The 22937-nt window shown below is 54.0% G+C and overlaps 10 protein-coding genes across 10 annotated transcripts; 4 read left to right on the top strand and 6 right to left on the bottom strand.

The window, feature by feature from the left end:
• Positions 1-1582: 1582 nt before the first annotated feature.
• Positions 1583-2459, bottom strand: SODALDRAFT_322831 (hypothetical protein; the record flags this gene model as incomplete). The annotated part of the gene is made up of 2 exons (XM_028609758.1): positions 1583-2212; positions 2298-2459. The coding sequence occupies 2 exons, from the start codon at positions 2457-2459 to the stop codon at positions 1583-1585; spliced, it is 792 nt and encodes a 263-aa protein (XP_028469566.1).
• A 531-nt stretch (positions 2460-2990) lies between these two features.
• Positions 2991-4111, top strand: SODALDRAFT_273397 (arsenical pump-driving ATPase; the record flags this gene model as incomplete). The annotated part of the gene is made up of 2 exons (XM_028607894.1): positions 2991-3374; positions 3473-4111. The coding sequence occupies 2 exons, from the start codon at positions 2991-2993 to the stop codon at positions 4109-4111; spliced, it is 1023 nt and encodes a 340-aa protein (XP_028469565.1).
• Positions 4112-4900: 789 nt separating this feature from the next.
• Positions 4901-6935, bottom strand: SODALDRAFT_273414 (DWNN-domain-containing protein; the record flags this gene model as incomplete). The annotated part of the gene is made up of 3 exons (XM_028607896.1): positions 4901-6338; positions 6419-6707; positions 6764-6935. The coding sequence occupies 3 exons, from the start codon at positions 6933-6935 to the stop codon at positions 4901-4903; spliced, it is 1899 nt and encodes a 632-aa protein (XP_028469564.1).
• Positions 6936-8058: 1123 nt separating this feature from the next.
• On the top strand, positions 8059-9853 carry SODALDRAFT_308776 (cytosolic non-specific dipeptidase). Its single transcript, XM_028609089.1, has 2 exons — positions 8059-9465; positions 9537-9853. The coding sequence occupies exons 1-2, from the start codon at positions 8216-8218 to the stop codon at positions 9715-9717; spliced, it is 1431 nt and encodes a 476-aa protein (XP_028469563.1). The 5' UTR covers positions 8059-8215; the 3' UTR covers positions 9718-9853.
• A 424-nt stretch (positions 9854-10277) lies between these two features.
• SODALDRAFT_261302 (yippee-domain-containing protein) lies at positions 10278-11069 on the bottom strand (the record flags this gene model as incomplete). The annotated part of the gene is made up of 1 exon (XM_028607453.1): positions 10278-11069. A coding segment is annotated over one exon (792 nt), but the record flags the coding sequence as incomplete, so codon positions are not given.
• An 848-nt stretch (positions 11070-11917) lies between these two features.
• Positions 11918-13484, bottom strand: SODALDRAFT_357838 (hypothetical protein; the record flags this gene model as incomplete). The annotated part of the gene is made up of 9 exons (XM_028614042.1): positions 11918-12087; positions 12147-12171; positions 12377-12493; positions 12598-12673; positions 12805-12881; positions 12969-13015; positions 13126-13188; positions 13277-13343; positions 13422-13484. 9 exons carry the CDS (start codon positions 13482-13484, stop codon positions 11918-11920), a joined length of 705 nt encoding a protein of 234 aa, XP_028469561.1.
• A 37-nt stretch (positions 13485-13521) lies between these two features.
• On the top strand, positions 13522-14587 carry SODALDRAFT_271250 (ornithine decarboxylase antizyme; the record flags this gene model as incomplete). Its single annotated transcript, XM_028607764.1, has 3 exons — positions 13522-13673; positions 13898-14314; positions 14383-14587. 3 exons carry the CDS (start codon positions 13522-13524, stop codon positions 14585-14587), a joined length of 774 nt encoding a protein of 257 aa, XP_028469560.1.
• A 135-nt stretch (positions 14588-14722) lies between these two features.
• On the bottom strand, positions 14723-17057 carry SODALDRAFT_331530 (imidazole glycerol phosphate synthase hisHF). The gene is made up of 2 exons (XM_028611472.1): positions 16749-17057; positions 14723-16654 (listed from the first exon to the last, which is right to left on the bottom strand). Exons 1-2 carry the CDS (start codon positions 16869-16871, stop codon positions 15113-15115), a joined length of 1665 nt encoding a protein of 554 aa, XP_028469559.1. The 5' UTR covers positions 16872-17057; the 3' UTR covers positions 14723-15112.
• A 64-nt stretch (positions 17058-17121) lies between these two features.
• Positions 17122-19183, top strand: SODALDRAFT_377406 (hypothetical protein; the record flags this gene model as incomplete). The annotated part of the gene is made up of 3 exons (XM_028614907.1): positions 17122-17185; positions 17401-17669; positions 17728-19183. 3 exons carry the CDS (start codon positions 17122-17124, stop codon positions 19057-19059), a joined length of 1665 nt encoding a protein of 554 aa, XP_028469558.1. The 3' UTR covers positions 19060-19183.
• Positions 19184-19328: 145 nt separating this feature from the next.
• Positions 19329-21027, bottom strand: SODALDRAFT_331528 (hypothetical protein). Its single transcript, XM_028611471.1, has one exon. The coding sequence runs from the start codon at positions 20550-20552 to the stop codon at positions 19662-19664; it is 891 nt and encodes a 296-aa protein (XP_028469557.1). The 5' UTR covers positions 20553-21027; the 3' UTR covers positions 19329-19661.
• Positions 21028-22937: the final 1910 nt, after the last annotated feature.

Genomic DNA, 22937 nt, shown 5'->3' with positions numbered 1-22937 from the left:
CAACCTCCACCCCCCTTATCTTCGTGGTGACGATTCGTCGAGAGACGAGCGGCTTAACCATGCTCAACATGCGAGACCGTGCCGTCCTCCTTCAGGTGGACATTAAGACGGTTGGGTTTGAAGTCCTTAGTGACCATCATTCCCGGTTCGATGATGCGGTGCTCTTCGGGGAGATCTCTCTTGCAGAAGGACTGTGGAATAGTATGTTAGCTTCCGTAGATGCATATACATGCGAGGGGAACAAGGGGGGGCGGTCCCACGATCTCGTCGGACTTCTGCTCGTCTAGTTTCTTTCCTACGAGCTTGTTCGACCACTCCGTCGTCTTGTCATCTGACTGGGTGGTGACTCCCGGTACGACGAGCGGCATTGTGGCTTATGTGTTCTGGTTGTGGTGTATGTTTTGGAAGGTGGTGATGTCTCTTCACGGAATCTGTTTTGGGGGAACTATACGATGGATGTGAGAAGAGCTGAACACGGCGACGGTGCGGGAAATGGACGTATAAGTACCTTCTTGGTGTCTGTGTAAAGGGAAACTTGAACTTGACTTACCTTTTACAGGTACTTCATGAACACAAGGCATGCCCGCGCGTGAGAGTCCGGCGATGACGACGATGGCAAACCAGGAACGGCCCGAGTGGTGGTGTGATGGATGACGTAAGAAGCTCGGACTCGGGGACGGAGACCATGTGGGGCAGTGTAGGCCTTTGCGGCGCCGGTCAACAGCTGGCAGCGAGCGCCATGGTACCGGCAACGCAACAGCGACTCACTTCCGGACCGCCTCGGATCAGTCGTCTTGTCCCCATGACTGCACACTAGTTCCAATGAGCTGTACCTATAGATCTGCATAATAAAGGGGTCGGTAGAGTCGTGCCTGATTTGCATCCAACATGGCTCTACAAAGGCCCCTCATTCGAACTCCTTCCGAGTCTATCAACCGCCCCAGGCTCCATAACTCATTCACATCGACAGTACGTGTAGTAAACCTGAACCCCGGCCGGTTCCGCACCTTTGCACCGAGCACAAATGCACTGAGCATGAGCACAAATGCAAAAGCCCAACCCCAAACCAATACTTTTGCTCCGTCCCGCGTAATTGTAGCTGGTCCAGATTGTTGGGTTTGCATTCGATAGTTGAATCGGCCAAGCCCCACTGGACGTGAAAGTGCAGCTTGTTCGACTCTGATGCTTAGTAGCATAGCAGCTGGTATGGCTTGTTGTACGCCAAGACGTCTCAGTGTCCACCTCTTATTGTGTCTCGGAGTTCGAGAAGACGGGGGCTTGCGTCCGCGTGTCTCAGTCTGAGTTGGCCGCATTTGCGGAACGAACGGCCCAGCTGGGCTGAAGATCCGTGCCAGACGGCGCCTCTCATAAGCCCTGTCGACTTGTGAGACTGAGGGTTCTGGATCTGCGGAAAGGTCGCGTAACAGGGGAGTCGACACTGAGGATGGCCCATCAGCAGCTGCACAGCCACCGATCAATAGGGCGCTGCAGAGTCGACGCCCATGTAGCCTGTTTCCAGAACCTGCTGCATGGCGAAATGGAATAGAAACATAGAAACCCTTTCCAAGTTGTCGTGGTTGATTCAAGTCCCCAACGTGTCCGTCTTGGGACTTCCAAGAAGCGACTGCTGTTGGTCCTGGGCCGCCGATTCCTGAAGGTGAAGTAAGCCGTCCATCACAGCGGGCATGCTCTTCTTCCGTTTCTGACGAAGCAGCCGCTCAGCAATTGCCCTCTTTTCCACGTCCAGCGACTTCGACCCAAACAAGAGGTCCTCCACCATCTTGCTCCGCGCCATGTCCACGCTCTGCCCGCCGGACTCCCAGTCCGACAGCCCGTCCGAAGCAATGTCGGAAGGGAGCGATCGCTTCAAAGAGCAAAACATGGCCGTGTCGCGCCGCCCGTCGGGCCAGGGCCCGTGGAGAGGTGATGCGCGGATGGCAGCCGAGTGGACATATTCAGCTGCTGGGAAGATGTGCACCGTAAACTGCTTTTTCTTGCCGGCGGGTCCCAGGTGCTGCGCCTCGCTTTCGTCCTCCGCACCGGTAGCCTCCTGTTCCAAAATCGGATCGCTCGAGGGCGTCGTCGTCAGGAATGTCCTGACCGAAGAGGTGTTCTCCTCCGGAGCAAGCTGGTACTGGAATGGGCTTTTCTTTACGAGGTATTCGGCGCCGGAGCGATGGCGTGTGACGGAAATGAAGGACGCCTCATGCTTCTACTCGAGGAGTGGGTGCGTGAGTGACCCTGCCTAAACTTGCAAGAAACAGCTCGGGTAGGTGAAACGGAGGGTGTTTTCTCACATCAAGCTTCCGGAAAACCTCTATGGGAGTGTATTTCTGCAACGCATGCAAGACAGCTCGTCGTTCGGAGAATTTGATGGGTGTCGGGACGACCGTGACTTGCAGTGTCCGAGAGCTGATTTTATTGGAAAGGTTTCGAATAATGCTGGAGCCTTTGGACATGGCGAAAAGAAACAAAGGCGAGTTTTATCGCGTCTGTTATGTTGGGGTGTAGTTCTCTGGAACGAAGTAAAATTCAAGCGCAGGGAGCTCGAGAGCACCATTGTCGAGGTTTAGGTAATTTGGGACGAGACCGTGTCAATTGGTGAATTATCATACTTGGCACGGTACTACCTTGGCTCTGAGACGCAGATGGCTGATGGCTGATGGCGGGGTTTGATCACTTGGTTCACCGATTCACCGATTCACTGATTCACCAATCTATTCCGCCGTACGGATACATATCCGTATGTATCACTAAGGTACCCTGTAGAATCGCGTGGAATTGCTTCGTATGCCCATTGTATCCCTACCTCGAGACCGGTACCATTCCCTTGACTTTTGGTTCCTAAGATCACCCTCGTCTCGTACTAGAAGAAAAACGAACCAAAATCACCTTAAGAAAGAAACCAAGGGCAGAGAACATAAAAAGCGAAACCCACCCCCCCCATCGGCCCCTCCTTCTTCCTCTTTACCCAGGTACCCATTACAACCATGTCCACCGCTGTTATCGACGACGTGGACGCCATGGAGCCCACGCTTCAACCCCTCCTCGACCAGCGCACTCTACGATGGGTTTTCGTCGGCGGAAAGGGCGGCGTTGGCAAGACGACCACATCGTGCTCTCTCGCCATCCAGCTCGCCAAGGCCCGCAAGTCGGTCCTCCTCATCTCCACCGACCCGGCGCACAACTTGTCCGACGCCTTCAACCAGAAGTTCGGCAAGGAGGCCCGCCTCGTCGAGGGCTTCGACAACCTCTCCGCCATGGAAATCGACCCCAACGGCAGCATGCAGGACCTCCTCGCCGGCCAGGGCGCTGACGACCTCGACGCTATGGGTGGCGGCTTGGGGGGCATGATGCAGGATCTGGCGTTTGCCGTGAGTCACCACTTTTCTTTGCCTGTCCTTTTCCTTTCCCAAGACTTGTTGTTGTCCTGGAGAGAACACATGTCCTGACCAAACGGTGTTGAATCTAGATCCCCGGCATTGACGAGGCCATGTCCTTCGCCGAAATCCTCAAACAAGTCAAGTCCATGTCCTACGAGACCATCATCTTCGACACCGCCCCGACCGGCCACACCCTCCGCTTCCTCCAATTCCCTTCCGTCCTCGAGAAGGCCCTGGCCAAAATCTCCCAGCTCTCCTCCCAATACGGGCCCCTCCTGAATGGCTTCCTCGGCCAGGGAGGACAGCTCCCCAACGGCCAGAACCTCAACGACATGATGGCCAAACTCGATTCCCTCCGGGAGACCATCTCCGAGGTGAACGCCCAGTTCAAGGACGAGACCCTCACCACCTTCGTCTGCGTCTGCATTCCCGAGTTCCTCAGCCTGTACGAGACGGAGCGCATGATCCAGGAGCTGGCCAGCTACGGCATCGACACCCACTCCATCGTCGTCAACCAGCTCCTCTTCCCCAAGAAGGGCTCCGAATGCGAGCAATGTAACGCTCGTCGCAAGATGCAGAAGAAGTATCTCGAGCAGATCGAGGAGCTCTACGACGAGTTCAATGTCGTCAAGATGCCCTTGCTTGTCGAGGAGGTCCGGGGGAAGGAGAAGCTTGAGAAATTCAGCGAGATGCTTGTCAAGCCCTACGTTCCTCCCGAGATGGATTAAAGATGAACATAAATATACGAAAGAGAGAAAAAAGAAGAAAAAAAGAAAAAAAGAAAAAAAAAGGAAGGGAAAGGAAGGAAAAGGAACCATTAAGGCCCCGGGAGTTTTGCTTATCTTGTCGAAGACATGCGTGGGAAGACTCTGGGATGATACGGATACACACGCGGACATGCGGAGCTACGAGGTTTCTTACTACGAGGTTCATGCTATAGGAGTACGGGGAGCATTAGAATACAGCACTGAATGGATGATTTGATACCCGGCGAGCATGAACATGTTGGTTGAAAGGGATTCTACTCTCAATTCATTGATTTATAGTAATTTGCCGCTTTATCGAAACACGAAGTGCAATCCACACCTATCGCTGGTATGGCCAAGCCTCCTACGTTCTCCGCGACTCCCTCCTCCAGTGATTCCATGTCTCCTGAACTTCTCCCCGTGGAAACCCTTCCATTTCCGCCTGTTCCATACATATACCCCCTACCCCCTACCCCTTTCCGCTGCCATGATGCCAGAATGCAGAACTCAAATTCATTCCTTTCCTCAACGCCATAGCTTCCGATTTGCCAATCCAACTGCATGATGTGAAATGACGCCAACGAGTCCGTGCCTTGAGAGGACCCGAAAGAATGGCGCCGCACAGCGCTGGGTGGTGATTATGCCGATATTATACAGAATTAGCTGGGCCCGCGAGAACACTCTCTGGGCATCAGAGAGAATATGGCAGCACAGTTGGTTGCTCGCTGCCAGGTTGTGAGCTACTTCAGATAGTCCAACATTTAGCGAATCTCACAGTTCCCGGTAGTCGCTCGGGCGAGGCACGCGTCGCTGTCGGTTCTGGTGACGGTGAGGATTAACAGGCCTGCGGAAATAGGCATCGTCGTCATTGCTGGGCTGAGTGAAATTGTGTCTTTGTTGATTGTCGTAACCATTCATGGGCCCTCCAGGCAACCCCTGCATCCCGTTCATGCCGTTCATACCACCCCCGTTCATGTTGAAGTTGCCGTTGAACATGGCATTGCCGTTCATATCGGGGGGGAAGCCGCCTTGCATGGGATTGAAACCGGGCATACCCATCATAGGGTTCATTCCATTCATCATGGGCATGCCCATGTTCATGCCACCCATGTTGGGCATCCCCATTGGGAAGTTGCCCATGTTCATATTCATGCCCCCGAAGCCTCCGAAGCCCATCATGGGATTCATGGGCATACCGAACGCACCAGGACCGTTCAGCATGGCCTGTTGCTGGTGTTGTTGTTCCTGTTGCCTCTGCATAGCCTTGGGTGCCTTTGGAATCTTTGGATTCTCAAGCAAGTCGTCGGCTGGTCGTTTCTTGGCGTTGGCTTCGGTAGACGGTGCTCCTTCCGTCGGCGCCTGCGTTGGTGTCGCCGCTGCCGATTTAGGCGGCGTTGTGTGCGCTGGAGTGGCCTTGGGCGAGACCTTGGCCACGGCAGGCGTCGGGGGCTTGGATGAGGCCTTCTCCTTATCGGTCTGTAGTAGTTGCGAGGCTTGCGGGGATTTTTCAGTCTTGCCTTGAGGTGCATCCTTGACCAAAGGAGTTGGCGAGGAGGCGCCGGCGTTGGGCGTAGTCGTAGTCGGGTTCTCCAGCTCTATCTTCTCCTTCAAGTAATCGTTCATCTTCTTGACAGCCTCATCATCTGGCTTCAAATCGTCAATCAAGACGCTATCCGTGTTGCAGTTCGGGCAGACGAAGTCTGACTCGATGAGAGCATTGGTGATGCAATCATTACAATACGTCTTCTGGCAGCACGGGGTCTTCATTGGCTCTATGAACATTTTCTTGTCAATTGGGCAAGCCAATCCCCTCTCCTGCACATCTTTGTCGCCCATGGCAATGGCCTTTGCCGCCGAGGCTGACGACTTGGCCTTGGCCTGAAACTGCTCCCAAGACGCCTTATCAGGTTCGGCAATGACGAACTCTCCCTCGGCATTCACCATGATTCCCGAAGGTCTCTTGGAATCGTCATCACCGTTCTGTGCAAGGGCAACGGATTTGTCCACGGTCCGCAGAAATGAGCGCGGAATACCCGTTGTCCGTTTCACACGTGGCCGGTTGTCAAACTCGGGATCATCATTAGTGGGACATAGCTGAATCCAGTGGCCCTTCTCTCCACAGCGATAACAAATGTAGCCATTAGGAGGATCGTGGTCCGGAACATTAGCTGGCCTCTTCGCGCCACCTTTGTTGAAGACCGGTGTTTGGCTGCGACTATCGTTAGCTGACAAGGAATGCAAAAAAAAAAAAAAAAAAAAAAAACCGGGATACATGGATTGATTACATACTGTGACATCTCTTCTTGCTGAGCTGACCACTGCTCACTCTGCGCAGCGAACATGGCTGCCATCTTCTCGTCTTCTGTCATAGCACTGCTCATCTGGGCGAGGGCATTCGTAGACGGCTTCGCAGCTATCGGCTTAATCGTCTGCTCCTTCCGCGCGGAGTTCTTTGCTGACACAGGCATCTTGCCCAATACATATCGTGCGCCGCGACCAGCGCCCGGCTTCGCCGCAGGAAGACGTCGAGCAACTACGGTTGTCGATCGAGGGATAATGGTGGTGTCATCATCGTACTCTGCCAGATAGTTAGCATCATCAGTCCTGCTCGAATGTGGATACAGCACGACTTACCCTCACTACCGTCCTCGGTGTAGATAGCCAGATCGAAGTCAGTGCCGTCACCTAACCCGCTCTTCAAGATGATGTCTCGCTTTAGCTCAAAAACCGAAATCCCAGTGCCATCGAACTCCACTCGCGTGGGCTCCTTCTGCGACTTGAACTTGAAAAAGACGGACGACGACATGCTGGGTGGCTTTGGTGATGTTCGTGCTGGATAACCTAGTTGATGTCGTAGAGATGCCGACAGGGTGACAGGACGGCCTATATCTCTTTTATAGATAGCAACTTCTTTCCGCAGTCAAATGGCAGACAAAGGTTTTTGTACTGGCAACTCGATCGCTCACGAGCAAGGACGTCAGTACGTGCGATCGGGAGGAACCCTATTCTTGTTTGTTTCTTGATTTCTCGCGCTGAACCTTCAAGGAGGGAGAATCAATTATGATTTTTTTGTCATGGAAACAACATGCAAGGCTGGGTTAGGTGCAATACGGAAGAAAGAAAGGAGAGTACAGGGCCCAAAAGGGTGAGTATCGTCAGGTCAAAGAGAAGAAGAAAAAAGGCAGTCCTTTGTGAAGATCCTCCACACATCCAAATCACTTCTGCGCCACGAGCACCATCAGCGAAGCAGCCCTAGTTAGCCTGCCAAAAGTAAATGAAGTCCTGGTTAGTTTTTGTATTGTCTGTGTTGCGGTCAAAGAAAGCTCTAATCTGCTGTTGGCAACGCGGACGATCTCGGGGAGTGGGGAGGTCGAGGATAGCAGATGACGAAAGTCCGCCGAAAGAGGGGGTGCGTGATTTCGGCTTCGCGAAGGGAGAATTAAGGAAGAAATTGCAGCCCTTCACAGATCCCAGATAAGAACATGAGATAGGTGTGATGGGTCGATGGTTCCGATGCAGTCGTGTGTAAATCGTCGCTCTCTCTCACGGTTAAGTAGGCGAGGAGGTGATGGAGGGAGAAATGGAAGAGGCAGAGGGGAAGGGGACGTTGGCAAGAAATTTGTTGGCAGAAGGCAATCTTAGAGTTTGGTCACGTGAGTGATAAATATGTCAGACGTGGGTAACAATCAACTTATCCGTAATCATGTGACTCACTCAACCTGATTACAAAGCTTCCCGATACAAACCTGCCTGCATGCCTGTATGCCTGCCCTGTGAATGCCGGCGCTGGCCGCTTCTTCGACCCCGCCATCCAGTTAGCAAAAAGCTGCTTTGCTAATAAACGAACCTTGAGCTTTCTCCATTGCGTCCCAGCAGCTGCATCTGCCCAATGAGCAGGTGGTATTATCTGTTGGCGTAATGCCCCGCATCTCCCTCCCTCGCCCCTCGTGGTGTTTGCAGGCCATTTCGAGGATTCCAACTCTCCCTCTCTCCAAAGCTCGGCCGTTTGTAGTCGCTCCTCCATCGTCTCTCCGAAGTGCTCGATCATATCTCACAGCAACCATACAAGCTCACCAAGCCCGCAAGATGGCGCCCCAACTAGATGGTTTCTTCAAACAGGTCGACAACGATGCTGGCCATTACATCGAACGCCTCCGGAAGGCCGTGGCCATTCCCTCCATCTCTGCCGAGCCAGCTCGCCGTCCCGATGTCGTGCGGATGGGCGAGTTTCTCGCTGACGAGCTGAAGGCCCTGGGAGCCTCTGTCGAACTCCGGCCCCTCGGCGACCAGCCGGGGCATCCCGGCCTAGAACTCCCTCCTGTCGTACTAGCCCGGTACGGGAATGACAAGAACAAGAGAACCATCTTGGTTTACGGCCACTACGACGTCCAGCCTGCAGAGAAGAGCGATGGCTGGGCGACCGAGCCGTTTGACCTCACGGTGGATGACAAAGGCAGGATGTTCGGCAGAGGTGCCACTGACGACAAGGGCCCCGTTCTCGGTTGGCTGAACGCCATTGAAGCGCACCAGAAGGCCGGCCTCGACTTCCCCGTCAACCTCCTGATGTGCTTCGAGGGTATGGAGGAGTACGGCTCGGAAGGTCTGGACGACCTCATCGTGGCCGAAGCCAAGAAGTACTTTGCGGACGCCGAAGCCGTCTGCATTTCGGACAACTACTGGCTGGGCACGGAGAAGCCTTGCTTGACCTACGGCCTGCGGGGATGCAACTATTACTCCATCGAGGTATCGGGTCCCGGAGCGGACCTCCACAGTGGTGTCTTCGGTGGCACCGCACAAGAGCCCATGACCGATTTGACGCGGCTCCTAGGTTCGCTCGTCGACACGAACGGCAAAATCCAGATTCCCGGTATTATGGAGCAAGTCTCTCCCGTGACACCGGAAGAGGAGAGCCTGTATGACAACATCTCCTTCACAATGAACGACATCCACGAATCGCTCGGCAGCAAGACGACTATCTTCGATGATAAGAAATCCACCCTCATGGCCCGCTGGCGGTTCCCGTCGCTTTCGATCCATGGAATCGAGGGGGCCTTCTCTGCCCCGGGCGCCAAGACGGTGATCCCAGCGAAGGTCATCGGCAAGTTCTCTGTCCGGACCGTTCCCAACATGGGGATCGAGAAGACCAACCAGGCCGTCTTCAAGTACATTGAGGAACAATTTGCCAAGCTCGGCAGCAAGAACACCATGAAAGTGTACGAGCAGCACTCGGGCAAGTGGTGGGTCGCGTCGCCCAAGCACTGGAATTTCTCGGCCGCAGCCAAGGCCGTCGAGAGGGTTTGGGGCACTCAGCCCGACTTCACTCGTGAGGGTGGCAGGTACGTCATGACGACATTTGATGCCTTGAGTATACATGTATAAGTTGTGTATTGACTCGCCCGATCTTTAGTATCCCCGTTACGCTCACCTTTGAGCAGGCCACGGGGAAGAACGTCCTCCTTCTTCCCATGGGTAGTTCAACTGACGGTGCTCACTCGATCAATGAGAAGTTGGACAAACGGAACTACGTCGAGGGCATCAAGCTGCTGGGTGCCTACTTGCACTATGTCGCTGAAGAACCCAAGGTGTAGAATGGTAGGCGCAGAGCAATGGGGACTCTCAAGTACCTTACTTGTAGAAGAACAGTGCTGGGGTCAGGATGCATTTTATGTACAACACGACCATAATCATCAACAAAGGTATGCCGACACATAATGGTAACTAGGTATTTGTGCGGAGTAGACACCCGTCCGCGGCAAACAGATAAATATAAAGGAATTAAATTCCGCAATAGAATCGTAAGATGCCTTTCAGTAAGGAAGCTTGCGAATTTGAAGCTCTCCGTGCCGTATCTGGACCAAATAAGTGGAAGTGGGAGGGACTGTTGAAGGAAACGTATTGCTTAAGAATCAGTCTGCGGCATATTGCCGCGTGGTATAATGTGTGCTATCGCGTTCTAATTCGAAGCCCATAGTTGAACCCGTACCCAGCCAACGTAATACTGACGCCATCATAAAATAAATGAACAAACCACCCTTCGCAAACTGGAAGAAGAACAACCGGCTCACGTTTTGCGCCGGAAAATCATCACGTCATGTCATTCCTGGCCGCGAAGTGTGAGGGTCGAGAGTCGGTCCCCCATTTGCAGGTCTCGCTGACCCCGCCTGTATGCGACGTTCACAGGGTCCCAGACGCCGGCAAAGATATCCTCGCACTCATCCTCGTCGTCCGAGTCAAAGACTACATTATCTTCGGCACGCGTCTCCCCAGAGCGGTTCGCCGAACGATCAAAGCCGTGAGCGCCATCGACGTTGACACCGACATCTTCCCAAGAATGAAACGCAGACACGCGCTGCGCCTCGAGAATGAACTTGCCGATTTTGTAGTACTGCGGAGGGTCCTGGGCGTCAATATACTTCCAGCCCAGCTTGACCCCGCATCCCGTGCAGGTGATATCGGCCACGGTGTGCCACCCGGTCACGAGCTGGCGCGACTCGGAAGCGCCGATGTAAATGTTGAGTAATTTGTGGCCGCTGGCCGTACCCCGATCCTGGTCGTCGTGAGAGAGGGAGAAGTGGCCCGGGGACGAGGCGGGCGGCGAGGGAGAAACGAGGTAGGCACGGCCGTGGCGGCCGTTGAAGCCCTTGCTCATGATCTGCGAGAGGAAGGCGATGTCGCGGGAGCAGTTGGAGCAGCGGAGGGTGTCGGGAGCGGCGCGGGATAGACGCCGGGTGGGTACTGGGGTGGTCGGACGGCACTTGTCGTCCGAGACGGCGTTGAGGTAGGACGGTGGCGAGGGAGGCGGGGAGTCCCCGGCGGAGCCCGTACCGGAGGGAGTTGGCGAGCTGCTCAGGGACGGCACATCAGAATTCAAGGATGTGTTGGTCGAACGGCGTCGTCGGAAGGGGAGCTTGAAGGTGGGGAGGAGGTAGGATGAGAAAATCGAGGTCGAACTCGAGGTCGAACTCCAGGTCCAACTCGAGCGCGAAGGACCTGGTGACAATGCGCTGAACGCCATGTTGGGAACGATGAACGATAGCGAGTCTCAGGGAACGTCTTGAGACGTCTGGGGCGCTTCCCCTTTTGATCCAAGTCGCGACGCTATATGTTCAAGAGATACTGAATCACGAGCGATCAAGGGGGCTGGTAAGGTAAGGTATAGAGTAGATGTGTAAGATATCTACCGGTGGTCAGGTGAAGGGTCGAAAAGGTCACGCCTGGCTCTTAGTTGCTATTACCTTAGTCGGGCAATGCCGTGAATGACCGAGAAAGCCGGCACGAGCAAGGGATACCTTAGGGAGGGGACCTGACTGTCCCATTGCACTCCAACCTGGTAAGGTAGGCACCAAAGTAGGTATATGTACCCGAGTCAGAAGCAGGTTGTTGATACCTCAAGAGAATCAATAACTATCAGCCTTAAAAGGTGCGCGCTATGAAAGGTACAGGGGCGAAAGATAAGTAAGGAAGGTACTGATGGTGTCATCCGTACTCCTTCGTACCGAAGGTATGTTGGCCGGAAACCGCAGTTAAAGTGGCCCGACACGAGAGGGGGGGAAGTGCCGGGTGTCACTACTTTGTATTAAGTCAGGATAGGGAAAGGACAAAGAAAAACGGGACGCGGTGCGGAGAACTACACGGCGGGCTGTCCAACGTGAGTGACATTAATTCCATGCGGAGAGAAGATATTGGGGGATGAGGTTGGGACGAGGTTAGGAAACTGGATCGTAACCTGGCCATGGCAAATCCCTAGGCACGGAGTGCGGTAAATTGTATGGCATTACATTACTCCGTTCATTCTGTGGCATTCGGGTTGTCTGAGGTTGGATGCGGTCTCATGCAATTCAGCGGAGCAAAGACGGATAGATGATGGTGTCCAGACGGCTCAATACCGATCAAACGATAAGTGAGTGACTGGCTGGGCGAGAATGTCCCAAGAGCATTGCAGTTAGGGTTTGGCGGTACTCATATTGACATCATCGTTTGCAGTCGAGGGGAGCTGGTGCTACTGAGTATTTAATACCTCCATTGTGTTCGTGGATGGGCACCTGGAAGGCAATCAACCAGAACGATTTCATATCAAGTTAAGTACGGAGTACGAGCACGGTACCTAATAATGAGATCCGTCCTGGGATAGCCTCGAAACTGCTTTTCCCGTCTCCAGGGTTGCGTGATCGGATTAATCAGCTACATTATTTGTTTTACCTTTCCACTTCCATTCTTCGTCTTCTGACAGGATTCTAGAAATCTTACCGCCGAGAATTCGTCCCATTCACAACCACTGAGATTCAAGACCATTGTATATATCCCCTTCTTTGAAGCTTTGAAGGCCCTTTTAACACCCTTATCTGTAGGCTCGGCGTTGACACCCTGGTTAAGACGGGGTATCCAGTTTGTCAAGCTACCTTAGTTGAGGTAGGCAAGTTTTGGCCAAGTCGGTTTGTCTTATCGCAAGGTTGACAGGAAACCGTCACCCCCGCATCTGCAAGCGAGTGGGACCACCAGGCCCAAATGGATGGGGTGCCAGGGATGAAGCGAAGACTGAGGTACCTGTACGGTGAAACAGAGGACCAACACATCAACAGCGGTTAATTCGGACATCTTTAACATGTGCAATAAATAGACCGATGAAAAGGTTCAAAATAGCATCCTACATATTTTAGCAATTATACATACACTACAGCTCGCCAATGACACAGTATTTCTGCTTTGAACTAGTGACTGTCTCTCGTTCGACGGGAGGCGACCGAGGTGGTCTCTATATTCTTTTCAGAATGAACGGGCGATTTCTACGGAGATCCAAGTCCATCCTGAAGATCTGGCATTAATAGTCTTCTTCATCGACTATCCAATCGAGAACTCCAATGCCCTCGGCGTGCTCGGGAAAGGCACCTTTCAAACGACCGACCACCCAATTAGCGGGATTTTCCATGTCGGCCCAACACACACGAATCCCCGCTAGAAAGCGGTCACCTGGGCCGGTGAATAATACCCTGGTGCACGGTCCATGTCCCACTCCTCAAGTAGCCATTCACCATAAGGTATGCGACTTGACCGCACCTTCTCTTTGTCCTTCTTTTTTTCTTCTTCTTTATATTCTCGCCCATTTTCCAGTGACGGTTTTCTCTCCGCCAATTTTCTCATCATCCCAACTCTGATCACCATCAATCCTCTGCCACTCCATCAGCTCCGTTGAATCGACGTAAACAACCAAAGAACCCTAGAGTTCAGTATCTAAAGTACTTCGACTTGTCCGGACAATCAGCCATACTTGTTGCTTTTTGCATAACTCACGTACCAGGTTTCTCGCCACCATCCGCCTTCCCCGCCGCCCATCAGATTCCGGACCTGAGACGACCATTTCACCTACCCGAAATCTTTGAGAATCCAAAGCAAAAATGTCGCCAATGAAATTCACGAGGAATCAATCGAGTAGTAATTATGGCGAGGCCATTGTCCGTCAGGCCAATGTCCTTGCCAGCTGCTACATTGTCGACACTGTCGGCACTCTGAAGGGTCTCCACTACTGCACTACCGGGGCTGCCGGTAAGTTTCGCCCAGACCGGGCATTCGCGACCGCTACCATGCTATCATCAGTATGAAGACCGCTTTACTGATCTGGTATTTGTGTTTTTGCCGTGAATAGGGGCAGAGTGGTATTCCTGAGGTCCCTTCCTCAGGCGTACCATCCCCTCCATCAAGTCCCCCCCTCGTCGCCTTCACTTCCTCTAACGAGCTCGCTCTGCTGCCCAAGACCGGCGGCGGCAGCAGCAGCAGCAGCAGCAGTAACAAACGCCGCGAGATTCCCGGCAAGAGGATAGCCCGACGAGGGGGGGCAGCACTATCGATCAGGGAAGAATGTGAGAGATTCTTTTGTGAGCGCATGTCGGCCGTGTTCCATGGTGAGATGAGCACGGATTCGACTGCCCCCGGCCTGATGGGTGCTTATACTTTACAAACGCCGCCGGTCGACGACGAGTCGTCCCTCGCCCGCCGCTTCGGAGGCAGGGACGCCAGGGACGGCATCCTGACGGACAAGGGTGCTCCCGCTCCTGCCGTCACTGCCTGGCTCGAGATCTGGGACTTCGAGGCCGGCGCCAGTTTCCGTGCGTTCGTAACCGATGACGGTCATGACAAGACTTTGTTCGTCTTTTTCGATGGGAACATTGTCGATGCCGATTTGAAGCAGGCGTATGTCTTAATCTATTCTTTTACATTCTGTTCTGATTTGGAGCAATACACTAACTTGCAGATTGCAGCCTCATGGCCTTGATCGATTTGGCCGACGGTGCGCTCGATTGCCAGCGTATCGTTGTCTGTCTTGACCGCCGCATACCGGAACCTGAAACGAAGGGGTTCATGAAGAGTTTGCAGTGGGTTGGTTTCGACCTCACGACGCTTCGTCCTTGGGCCAGCATGGACGTTACGAGCGAAGAATGGCTGTTTATGGCAATGGAATTGTAGTTTTTATTTCTTCTCCTTTTTTTTACATGCACAAAGCAGACCCAAATCGGCTGCCTGGCGTTTTAAGTTGACGGATTTGCTTCCTCGATTACCTGTCTATTCTGTTCTCTCTTATATTTTTCTTCTTTTCGCAACCGCCATTTCTTCTCGGTGTCGGACAGGAGGGCAGCAAGCTTACGAGCGCCTCTCTCTGACTTTTCTTTTCATGTGCAATCGGTGCACCCTCCCGATCAAAATCATAGTACCCTGTGGGAGGAAGGCATTATTATGTAGTTTTAGAATGCGACACAGGAGAACCCGCAGGAGAAAAGTTCTGTTCGATCTAGGGCAAACGCAGAAATCGATATCGTCGCAAAACTCCATGCTTCCTTTTTCTAATCCCATGTCACCGCCCGCAAAGTGACTGCCCTTTCGCATGTTCTTTGTAAAGACCCAACTGCTTGGGTTTCTTTCTTTCTTTCTTTCCTTTTTTTTTTTTTATACTACCCCCAAAATCCATTATTCGAGGGAAAATGGTATCACTCCTCAAAACTCACCCTCAAATTGCCGGACCTTGAGACCCTTCTCAGCCAGGAAATCCTTCACTTCCTTCACGGTGTACTCTCCACGATGGAACATCCCAGCGCCAAGCGCGGCATCCGTCGGGGTCTGCTCGAACACCTCGGCGAAATGTTTGGGGTGACCCGCGCCGCTGGACGCAATGACGGGAATGCGGACGGCACCCTTGACCTGGTTGACGAGTTCGAGGTCGAACCCGGAGTTGGTGCCGTCGCGGTCGATGCAGTTGAGCAGGATCTCGCCGGCGCCCATGGCCTCCACGGCGCGGGCGAGCTCGACGACGTCGACGTCGCGGGTCTCGCGGCCCCCCTTGATCGTGCAGGCGTACCAGCAGTAGGTCTCCCCCTTGGGGCCGGGGAATTTGGTGGCGATAGTGGCGTGGCGGGTGGCGTCGGGTTTGGGCACGTAGACGCGCTTCGGGTCGACGGAGACGACGACGGCCTGGTTGCCGTAGGCGCGGGCGATGCGCTCGATGGCTGTGTTTCCGAAGAGGCGGGCGCCGGCGGCGTAGTATTCCTCGGCGGCGAGGACGGCGTCGGAGCCGATGGAGACTTTGTCGGCGCCCGACTTGAAGTACATGGTGGCGATCTCGAGGGCCGAGACCTTGGTGCCGTCCGTGTCGACCGCGTCGCGGATGCCGCCCCCGATGGTCAGGGGTACGAAGACCGTCTCGGATGTGAGGCGGAGGATTTCGAGCATGGGGAGGTCGGCGAGGGGTAGGTCGCGGAACGAAGTGATGTTGAGGAAGGTCACTTCGTCGGCGCCTTGCTCGTAGTAGCGTTTGGCTAGCTCGACGGGCTTGCCGAGATTGCGGACGTTGCCACCCTCGCTCTTGTCGCGCACATCGTACTGGTCGCCCTTGGTGACGACGAGGTCTCCCTGATCATTAGTGCGGACGTCGAGACAGGCGATGACCCGCCGTGTCAAGCCGTCCTCGAAGGTCACGTTGCCGGGTGCCGGTGGGATGGCCGTCCCTTCGCTGCCTGGTGGCACGGCCAGGGCAGATGCGCCCTCGCCGGTCAGGAATGCCCTGAGAGTGCGGAGGCCAGCAACACCGCTCTTCTCCGGGTGAAATTGCGTAGCGAAGACGTTCCCCCTGGCCACTGCTCCGACGAAGGTTTCAGAGCCGTATGTGCCCGTTGCCACGGTCCAGCCTTGGCTCTCTAGCTCTCCAGCTTTGTAGGGATACTTGAACGAATGGACGTAATAATACTTGGACCCAGGTCGTAGATCGTAGAGGGTGGCACCGTTGGTGAATGCGCTGTTCCATCCGATATGTGGTACGGCCTTGGCGGTGTCGTCGAAGCGATTCAGTTTGCCCTTGATGAGGCCCAGACCAGGGATACCGGGGTCCTCACTGGAGCCTTCGAAAAGGGCTTGTAGTCCGACGCAGATTCCCATAAAAGGTTTTCCGGACTCGATATGTTTTTGAATTGCAGGGAGGAAGCCAGCCTGGGCGAGTTGATTAAGGCAGTGGCCAAAGTGGCCGACACCGGGGAGGATCAATCTCTGCAAGAAAAAAAGAAGAAGAAGAAAGAAAAAAAACAGTCAATGGACAGAGGCACGAATAGGACTGGAAGAGGAAGTGTGGACAATGACAAACCTCTGCTGATGGTACATCTTCTGGCGATCGAATCCATTCGACTTTATATCCCACTTTCTCAATCGCATTCACCAAGCTGCGGATGTTGCCCGCGACATAGTCCAGCAGGTGGACTGTCGACATTGTGAATGGGTCCGAGGTCGAACGTCGGTGTGATTATTGAAAGGAGAAAAAAAACAAAAAGGGAAATAGACGTAACTTGAATCTGAATATTCTAGATCGGGTTATCCAGTTTATGAGTACGTCTTGTGTGTGCTTGATAAGTATGCGCCTACTTCTTTTTTACTCTGTGACTCAAAGAAGCTGTCGATGTTCGAGATGGGAAATTTAAGGTACCCCTCCAGACACTGGAGATAGTCGCGATAGCGGGGCAATGGACGAGGGGGCCCTCGACGTGATAGTACCGAGTACGGAGCACAGACTTCATACGAATGCTTGTGGCTCGTACGGTGTACTTACGACGCAGTGGGGCGATGCTCTCACAACTCCAGACACGAATTATGCATGCGTCTAGAACGAACCTTGGTCTTATCTTATCTCTCATCATACGAGTTACGAAGTACAACCAAAGTTCGCTGAAGCTCCCGATTAATTATACGGATACTCCGTCAAACTTCAACATCCCATTCCATCCCGACGTCATCCGCCTAAGCTCCCACCAAGAGGTTCGAGTTGTTCTGGGCCAATTTTGGTTCCAGAACCCACACGACCATAAGGATGGACGAGCCTTCTTCATCCGGCCCCATGGAGTTCGACCCTCCCAACACCACATCGTTGTTTGCAACAACGTCTCTCGTACCTGGTGCCAATTCAACAACATCCCCGAACATAGCACCACTGCCAGCAAGCTCCGTACCCCCACCAACAGAATGCGACGATGAAGACGAATGGGTGTACGAATACTCCAATACTGAAACCGAAGTACGTCAAAACCACCCGGTATCCCATTTCCGAGTCATCGTACGCCCGTCCTTCGCAGTATCCTGACAAGCTCCAGACCTACTACCTAACAGTTGATTTTTCGATTCCCGAATTCTCTCAGCGACCACGCCGAGTCCCGGTATCTTCAAGAGGCGGGCACCAGATGAAGAATTGGCTGAACACGGGATCCCGGAAAGTACCGGAGATGACACATCATCGCATCGACTCGGACGACGACGAGGACAATGCTGACGACGTTCATTTGCCCGAGCCCGAAGACGAGGAGGACGAGGAAGCGGCAGGCCAGCAAATACCAGGTCAACAGGGAAAGTCGCCGCAGCCTGGCATCCCTAATTCAGGGAAGAAACCGGAAGAAGAAGAGCCTCCCAAGGGGCCGCAAGAAGACCTCCAAGCCGACGACGAGGAAATCCAGATCCTGGACCTCCATTCCGAGCACCCCATCTTTCACTACCGCAACCGCGTCTTCGAGGGTTCCTGGGCCCGCGTCCTAGGCACCGAGCTCTTATTCACCGAACAGACCTCCCCCTACGACAAGCGTCGTCTCCCGTCCCTCCGCACGCTGCCCGGCGACGTGGACCTGCTCGCGGCGAGCTGGTCCCGCATCGTGGCGACCGAGAAGAAACTCGTGCCGAAGCAGAGCGCCGAGGCGCAGCAGCCCGAACACGACCGCTTCCACGAAATCAAGCGCGCGCAAGGCATCCGGATCCCCATTTGGAGTGACAAGACGGGCGAGCGGGCCGGCCAGACGCGGTTCCTCGAGGACCTCATGGCGGTCAAGGTCAAGAAGGGCGAGAAGGACCGCGTCACCGTGTATGCGCAGGGCCCCGTCGACGACGAGCGGAAGATGGGGACTACCAGGAGGCGGCGGGCGCCTTGGAGGGGCGGTAGACCGCGGACGAGGGGTCTTGGCTGGGACGCCGGCTTGAGCGGCGACGAGAGGAAGCGGAGGAGGCCGCTCCCGGATTCGCGGCCTGGCGATGCTGCTGTTGGTCGGGGAAGCAAGAGGGCGCGGGGCTCTGAACGGGGACGGAGCCGAGGTCTGGGCTGGATCGCTGCCATGAGGGGTGGCCCCGCTGAGGCAACATTGGAGGAAGGGTTCGAGGACGTTTCTACTCCCACTCCTGAAAAGTGGGCTGACTTGGAAGAGTCGGGGGTGGTGGAGGCAGAATACGATGGCCATATGGAAGAAGATACTGCCCGGAATTATTCACGTCATCGTCGGGCCTTTGGCAGGGATGAAGATGTTGAGGACATCGATGATGAGGACGACGACAACGACGACGATGATGATGATGATGACGACGAGGATGATTATGAAGACGAGGAAAGCTATGAGGATGATGTGGAAATGACAGGCATGGGTCGATGATTTCCCGGAGGCGTTTGTTCCAACATGATACCCAGATTTGTTACCGACTGCCCGGAGCGGTATTTTAGCCGTACAACACTACCTTGTCGTAGATGACTGATAAGTCCCCCACATGAGTCCCCCCACGTCTTAATGTGTGCTCAGCGTTGTGGTTTGAAAAAGTTTCTTGAATTGTGCCCGGCACAGAAGCCCGTCGTTATGACAGGCTACGTTGCGGGTGGATCTGTATATGTACACAGAATGTCTACGACTCTATATATTTCCCGATTTTCCCCTTTGGTCCGTGTAGAAAGTCAGACACCAAGCCGGCCAAGTAGATCTCAAGAATCCCCAAGCCATAAGAACCCCCCCCTTAATGTTTGGTATCAGAAGATAGAAAAGAAACCCAAAACCCCAGGAAGCGAATGGTAAAACCCCAGTCATCAATCGTCAAAGCGGACGTTCGTCTCTTATAGACTTGTCCAATTTAGCGCCCGTTCCCCCCTTTATTGTGATCCGAGGTGTGTTCTGTGTACGTGGAAAGAAAGAAAAAAAGAAAAAGGCAAGGCAGGCCAAGTTTCTTTTTGCGAAGCGGTCTGTCTGAGGGGAGGAGCGAGAAAGCTCTAGTTGAACCACCAAGAGACCTTGACGCGGCCGGAGGTGAGCTCGTCAAAGAGCGCGAGGAAGGCGGCCTTGGAGACGTCAATGTCCTCCCTCGCGCAGCCCATGCACTTGTCGCGGACCACGGCGGTGACCTCCTTGCCGTTGGCGCGGATGGTGATGGTCTCGCCGCACATGGGGTTGTCGTTGGACCGCGTGCCCATCATGAGGTGGGAGAGGGCGACGAAGTTGTGGGTTTCGTCCTTGCCGGAATCGTCCAGGCCGCAGGCGCCCAGGGCGAGGTCGAAGTAGGTCAGGTCGCCGGTGTGAGCGTTGCCGGGGACGCTGCCGCTGTCGACGGCGTGGTTGTTGGAACTATGACCACCTCCGTTGGCGTTGGAAGGCGGCGGGGTCTGGGGCTCTGACTCTGACTCTGACTCTGGCTCTGGCTCTGGCTCTGACTCGGGTTCAGGCTCCGGTTCGGGTTCGGGCTCCGGTTGAGGTTGCGTCTGAGGCTGAGGCTCTGGTTCAGGCTCCGACTCCGGCTCCTCCGGTACGTGAACTGGTTCTTGCTCCGGCTCAGGTTCAGGCTCGGGCTCGGGCTCGGGCTCGGGTTCCGCTTCAGGCTGAGGCGAAGGAGAGGGTGTGGGGGAAGGGCTGGACAGCTCCGGCTCGAAGAACTGAGCGTCCCGACTGTTGGACGGCTCGGCACCAGGGGTGATCCAGACGGTGGTGGTGGAATCGTAGTACTCGGTCACGTAGGCCGTCTCGGTGACCCATTCGGTGACCAGGGCACGTTTGGCGTTTTTTGCGTGGTTCGCGTGGACATGGCGACGTCCGATGTCATGATGGTGAGGCTGGGCGATGGCAGTGGTAGCCAGGGCGGCGCAGAGAAGGGCGGCAGCGGTCTTCATTGTGGTTCGTAGGGCGTAACCCGTAGTAGGTGGTTGGGGCGTATACGAAGATCTGCGATGGTCGTCTGAAGGAGACTGTGTAAAATTCGGATGGTATGCTGTTCCTCGCTGAGGAAGGGTTCAAAGAGAAGGAGTAAACTGGGGGTTGTCTGAGCAGGTTCCAAGTCAAGGAATGCAAGTTGTCAATGCAAATCTGGGGCTGAGCTGGCTCAAGCCGAGATGATATTGGGAATGTTCAGGGAACGTGAAATCGGCGGATGGAGTTTCAGAAGGAGAGAGGCCGAAGTGATGACAGGGGTGCCTGAGCAGATACGTATGTAAAAAGAATGAATTCTGACCGGCCGGCGAGTGAATGAGCCTGCTCAAGAGCTGTGGAAAAGAAGGAACGGATTGTGATGGTCTTGATATGAGAAAGAGAGGGAGCGAAGGAGGGAAGAGAGCGAAGCGAAGACATGGGGAGGGAATTTTTATGGCGAAAGTGCGCCCAAACAGGTGAGAGAGGTGGAAACAGCCCCAGTTGCTAGGACCCAATTCGTACAGCTGGGGCGCAGGCGGGTCAAAGCCCGCACGTAAGGCACCTAGACCCATTGATTCATGTGGATGAAGCCGATGGATGGACGGATGATGGTAAAGATGGTAAAGGAGGTGTGTGTGGAGAAGGGAACAACACAACGGACCCCCAGCGAATGGGCGAAGAGAGAATTGAGGCTCGAGTCCTTCTGGACAGGGGTCTGGGGGGTTCTACATTGTATTTGTATGCACAACGTACGTACCTAAGGTACCTAGGTGTCATCCAACGTAAGGTACTTCGTAAGGTACGAAGCAATACCGTACGGACAAAAGATGCCGACAAGATTCGTTCCGACAAAAGCAACACACACAAAAAAGGCGAATAGGTGGGTGGGACTCCGCCCTTTGCAACTCAACTGCCGCCGAAAGACACTGTTTGAGATGGAGGAGAACGCAAGGCAATGAAGGAAAGCAAGGAGACGAGATGCTTGGGGTCAATTCCAACGAAACGGAGTGGATGGTTTGAATGGTTCGTCCGCCGACTCGGGTATCCAGAATAACCCTACGAACATGAATTGAGCTGCTTCGCATTCTATGTGGATACTATCCAGGCAATAATCACAGTAGTCGGTAGGTTAGATAGATGGACAGCTTAAACAACGTGACTGATCGAGTGAGAACTCCTCCAGGTCGTCGAGGATACCTTCACCTCCAACCAAAATCTGCGACCTGGGACGTAGTGAGGGAGAGGGATGCTAGTGCAGAGGTCGTGGGGTCTAGATAGGATGAACCGGCTTCAATCTTGCTAACGGTTTCGAAACAACGACACAGAAGCAAAGTTGTGGCATCCAACGGCTGCTGGTATTGGGTAACCTCGAGACTGCGAAAAATCGACGAAGAAAGAGGTGGTTGCTCAGTCATTATTAATTATAAGCATCCCTCGGTGACCAAAATGTCACTGCCCGTTTCTTTTTGAACAATCTTGAGTTGGTGGGGGCGGGAGGACGTTTTCGTTCCTTGCATCCGACCATGCAAGGCACCAGGAACGGCCCAATCATATCCTCCGTGCCTTGGGTCAATTCGGGTTAGCACGCTTCCTCTGCACAGTGGGTTGCCAGCTCACTCACAGTGCGTACAGTGTACGGAGTTACTTATTTTACAGTGACCAACTCCCAACAGTCAACGGTCTGTTGCGCTGAAAATTCTGAGGCTCTTTCTTACCGGTACCTGTCACCGCCGCCGCCACCACCCACAATTCACCACTCACCACGCACCACGCCTGTCGCCAACGAACGTTGCACTTGTCCCTGACTAGCGCAACCCGGCTTTTTAAAATTCAACCACGACAACACTTCCAGAACTTCCTCTTACCCCGTCGTCCTGCAGTAAGTAATACTTTTACGAATATTAGCTGACGAACACGTCGACTTGTCGGACATATGGAGTACGGAGTACAAAATATACGCGGTAATCAGTTCGTACTAGGCACCTTACTCACTGGAACTGTAAATCAAAGCGAAGCGTCTGGACGACTTGATTACCATGAACAAACGCAAAGAAACATCCATTTATTGCATTGGCCAGTTGAAGGAATACAATACCCGCCGCCGCCATGAGCCTTTGTCTTATCTTTTCTTACCTATTTTTATGAAGAAAAGACACTGGGGCTCGAGCGTGTGTGACAAACCCGACCGACATCTGTGATACCTGGGTCTGAGCAGTGGTACCGACCCCAAAGAAAGCCGCTCCAGTCGGGAGTCCTGTTCATCATTTGAAGCATATCTCTTGCGGTCAGGCAAACTTGTTTCAAAGGAATTCAATAGTCGCTGTGCAACCAACCACTGTCGCATGAAGATGGGGTGAAGGTCGGAGGTC

This window comes from Sodiomyces alkalinus (assembly GCF_003711515.1).
Source record: "Sodiomyces alkalinus F11 unplaced genomic scaffold SODALscaffold_2, whole genome shotgun sequence".
Lineage (NCBI taxonomy): Eukaryota > Fungi > Ascomycota > Sordariomycetes > Glomerellales > Plectosphaerellaceae > Sodiomyces > Sodiomyces alkalinus.
Note: the sequence above shows the minus strand (reverse complement) of the source record. Positions and strands in the feature narration are given on the sequence as shown.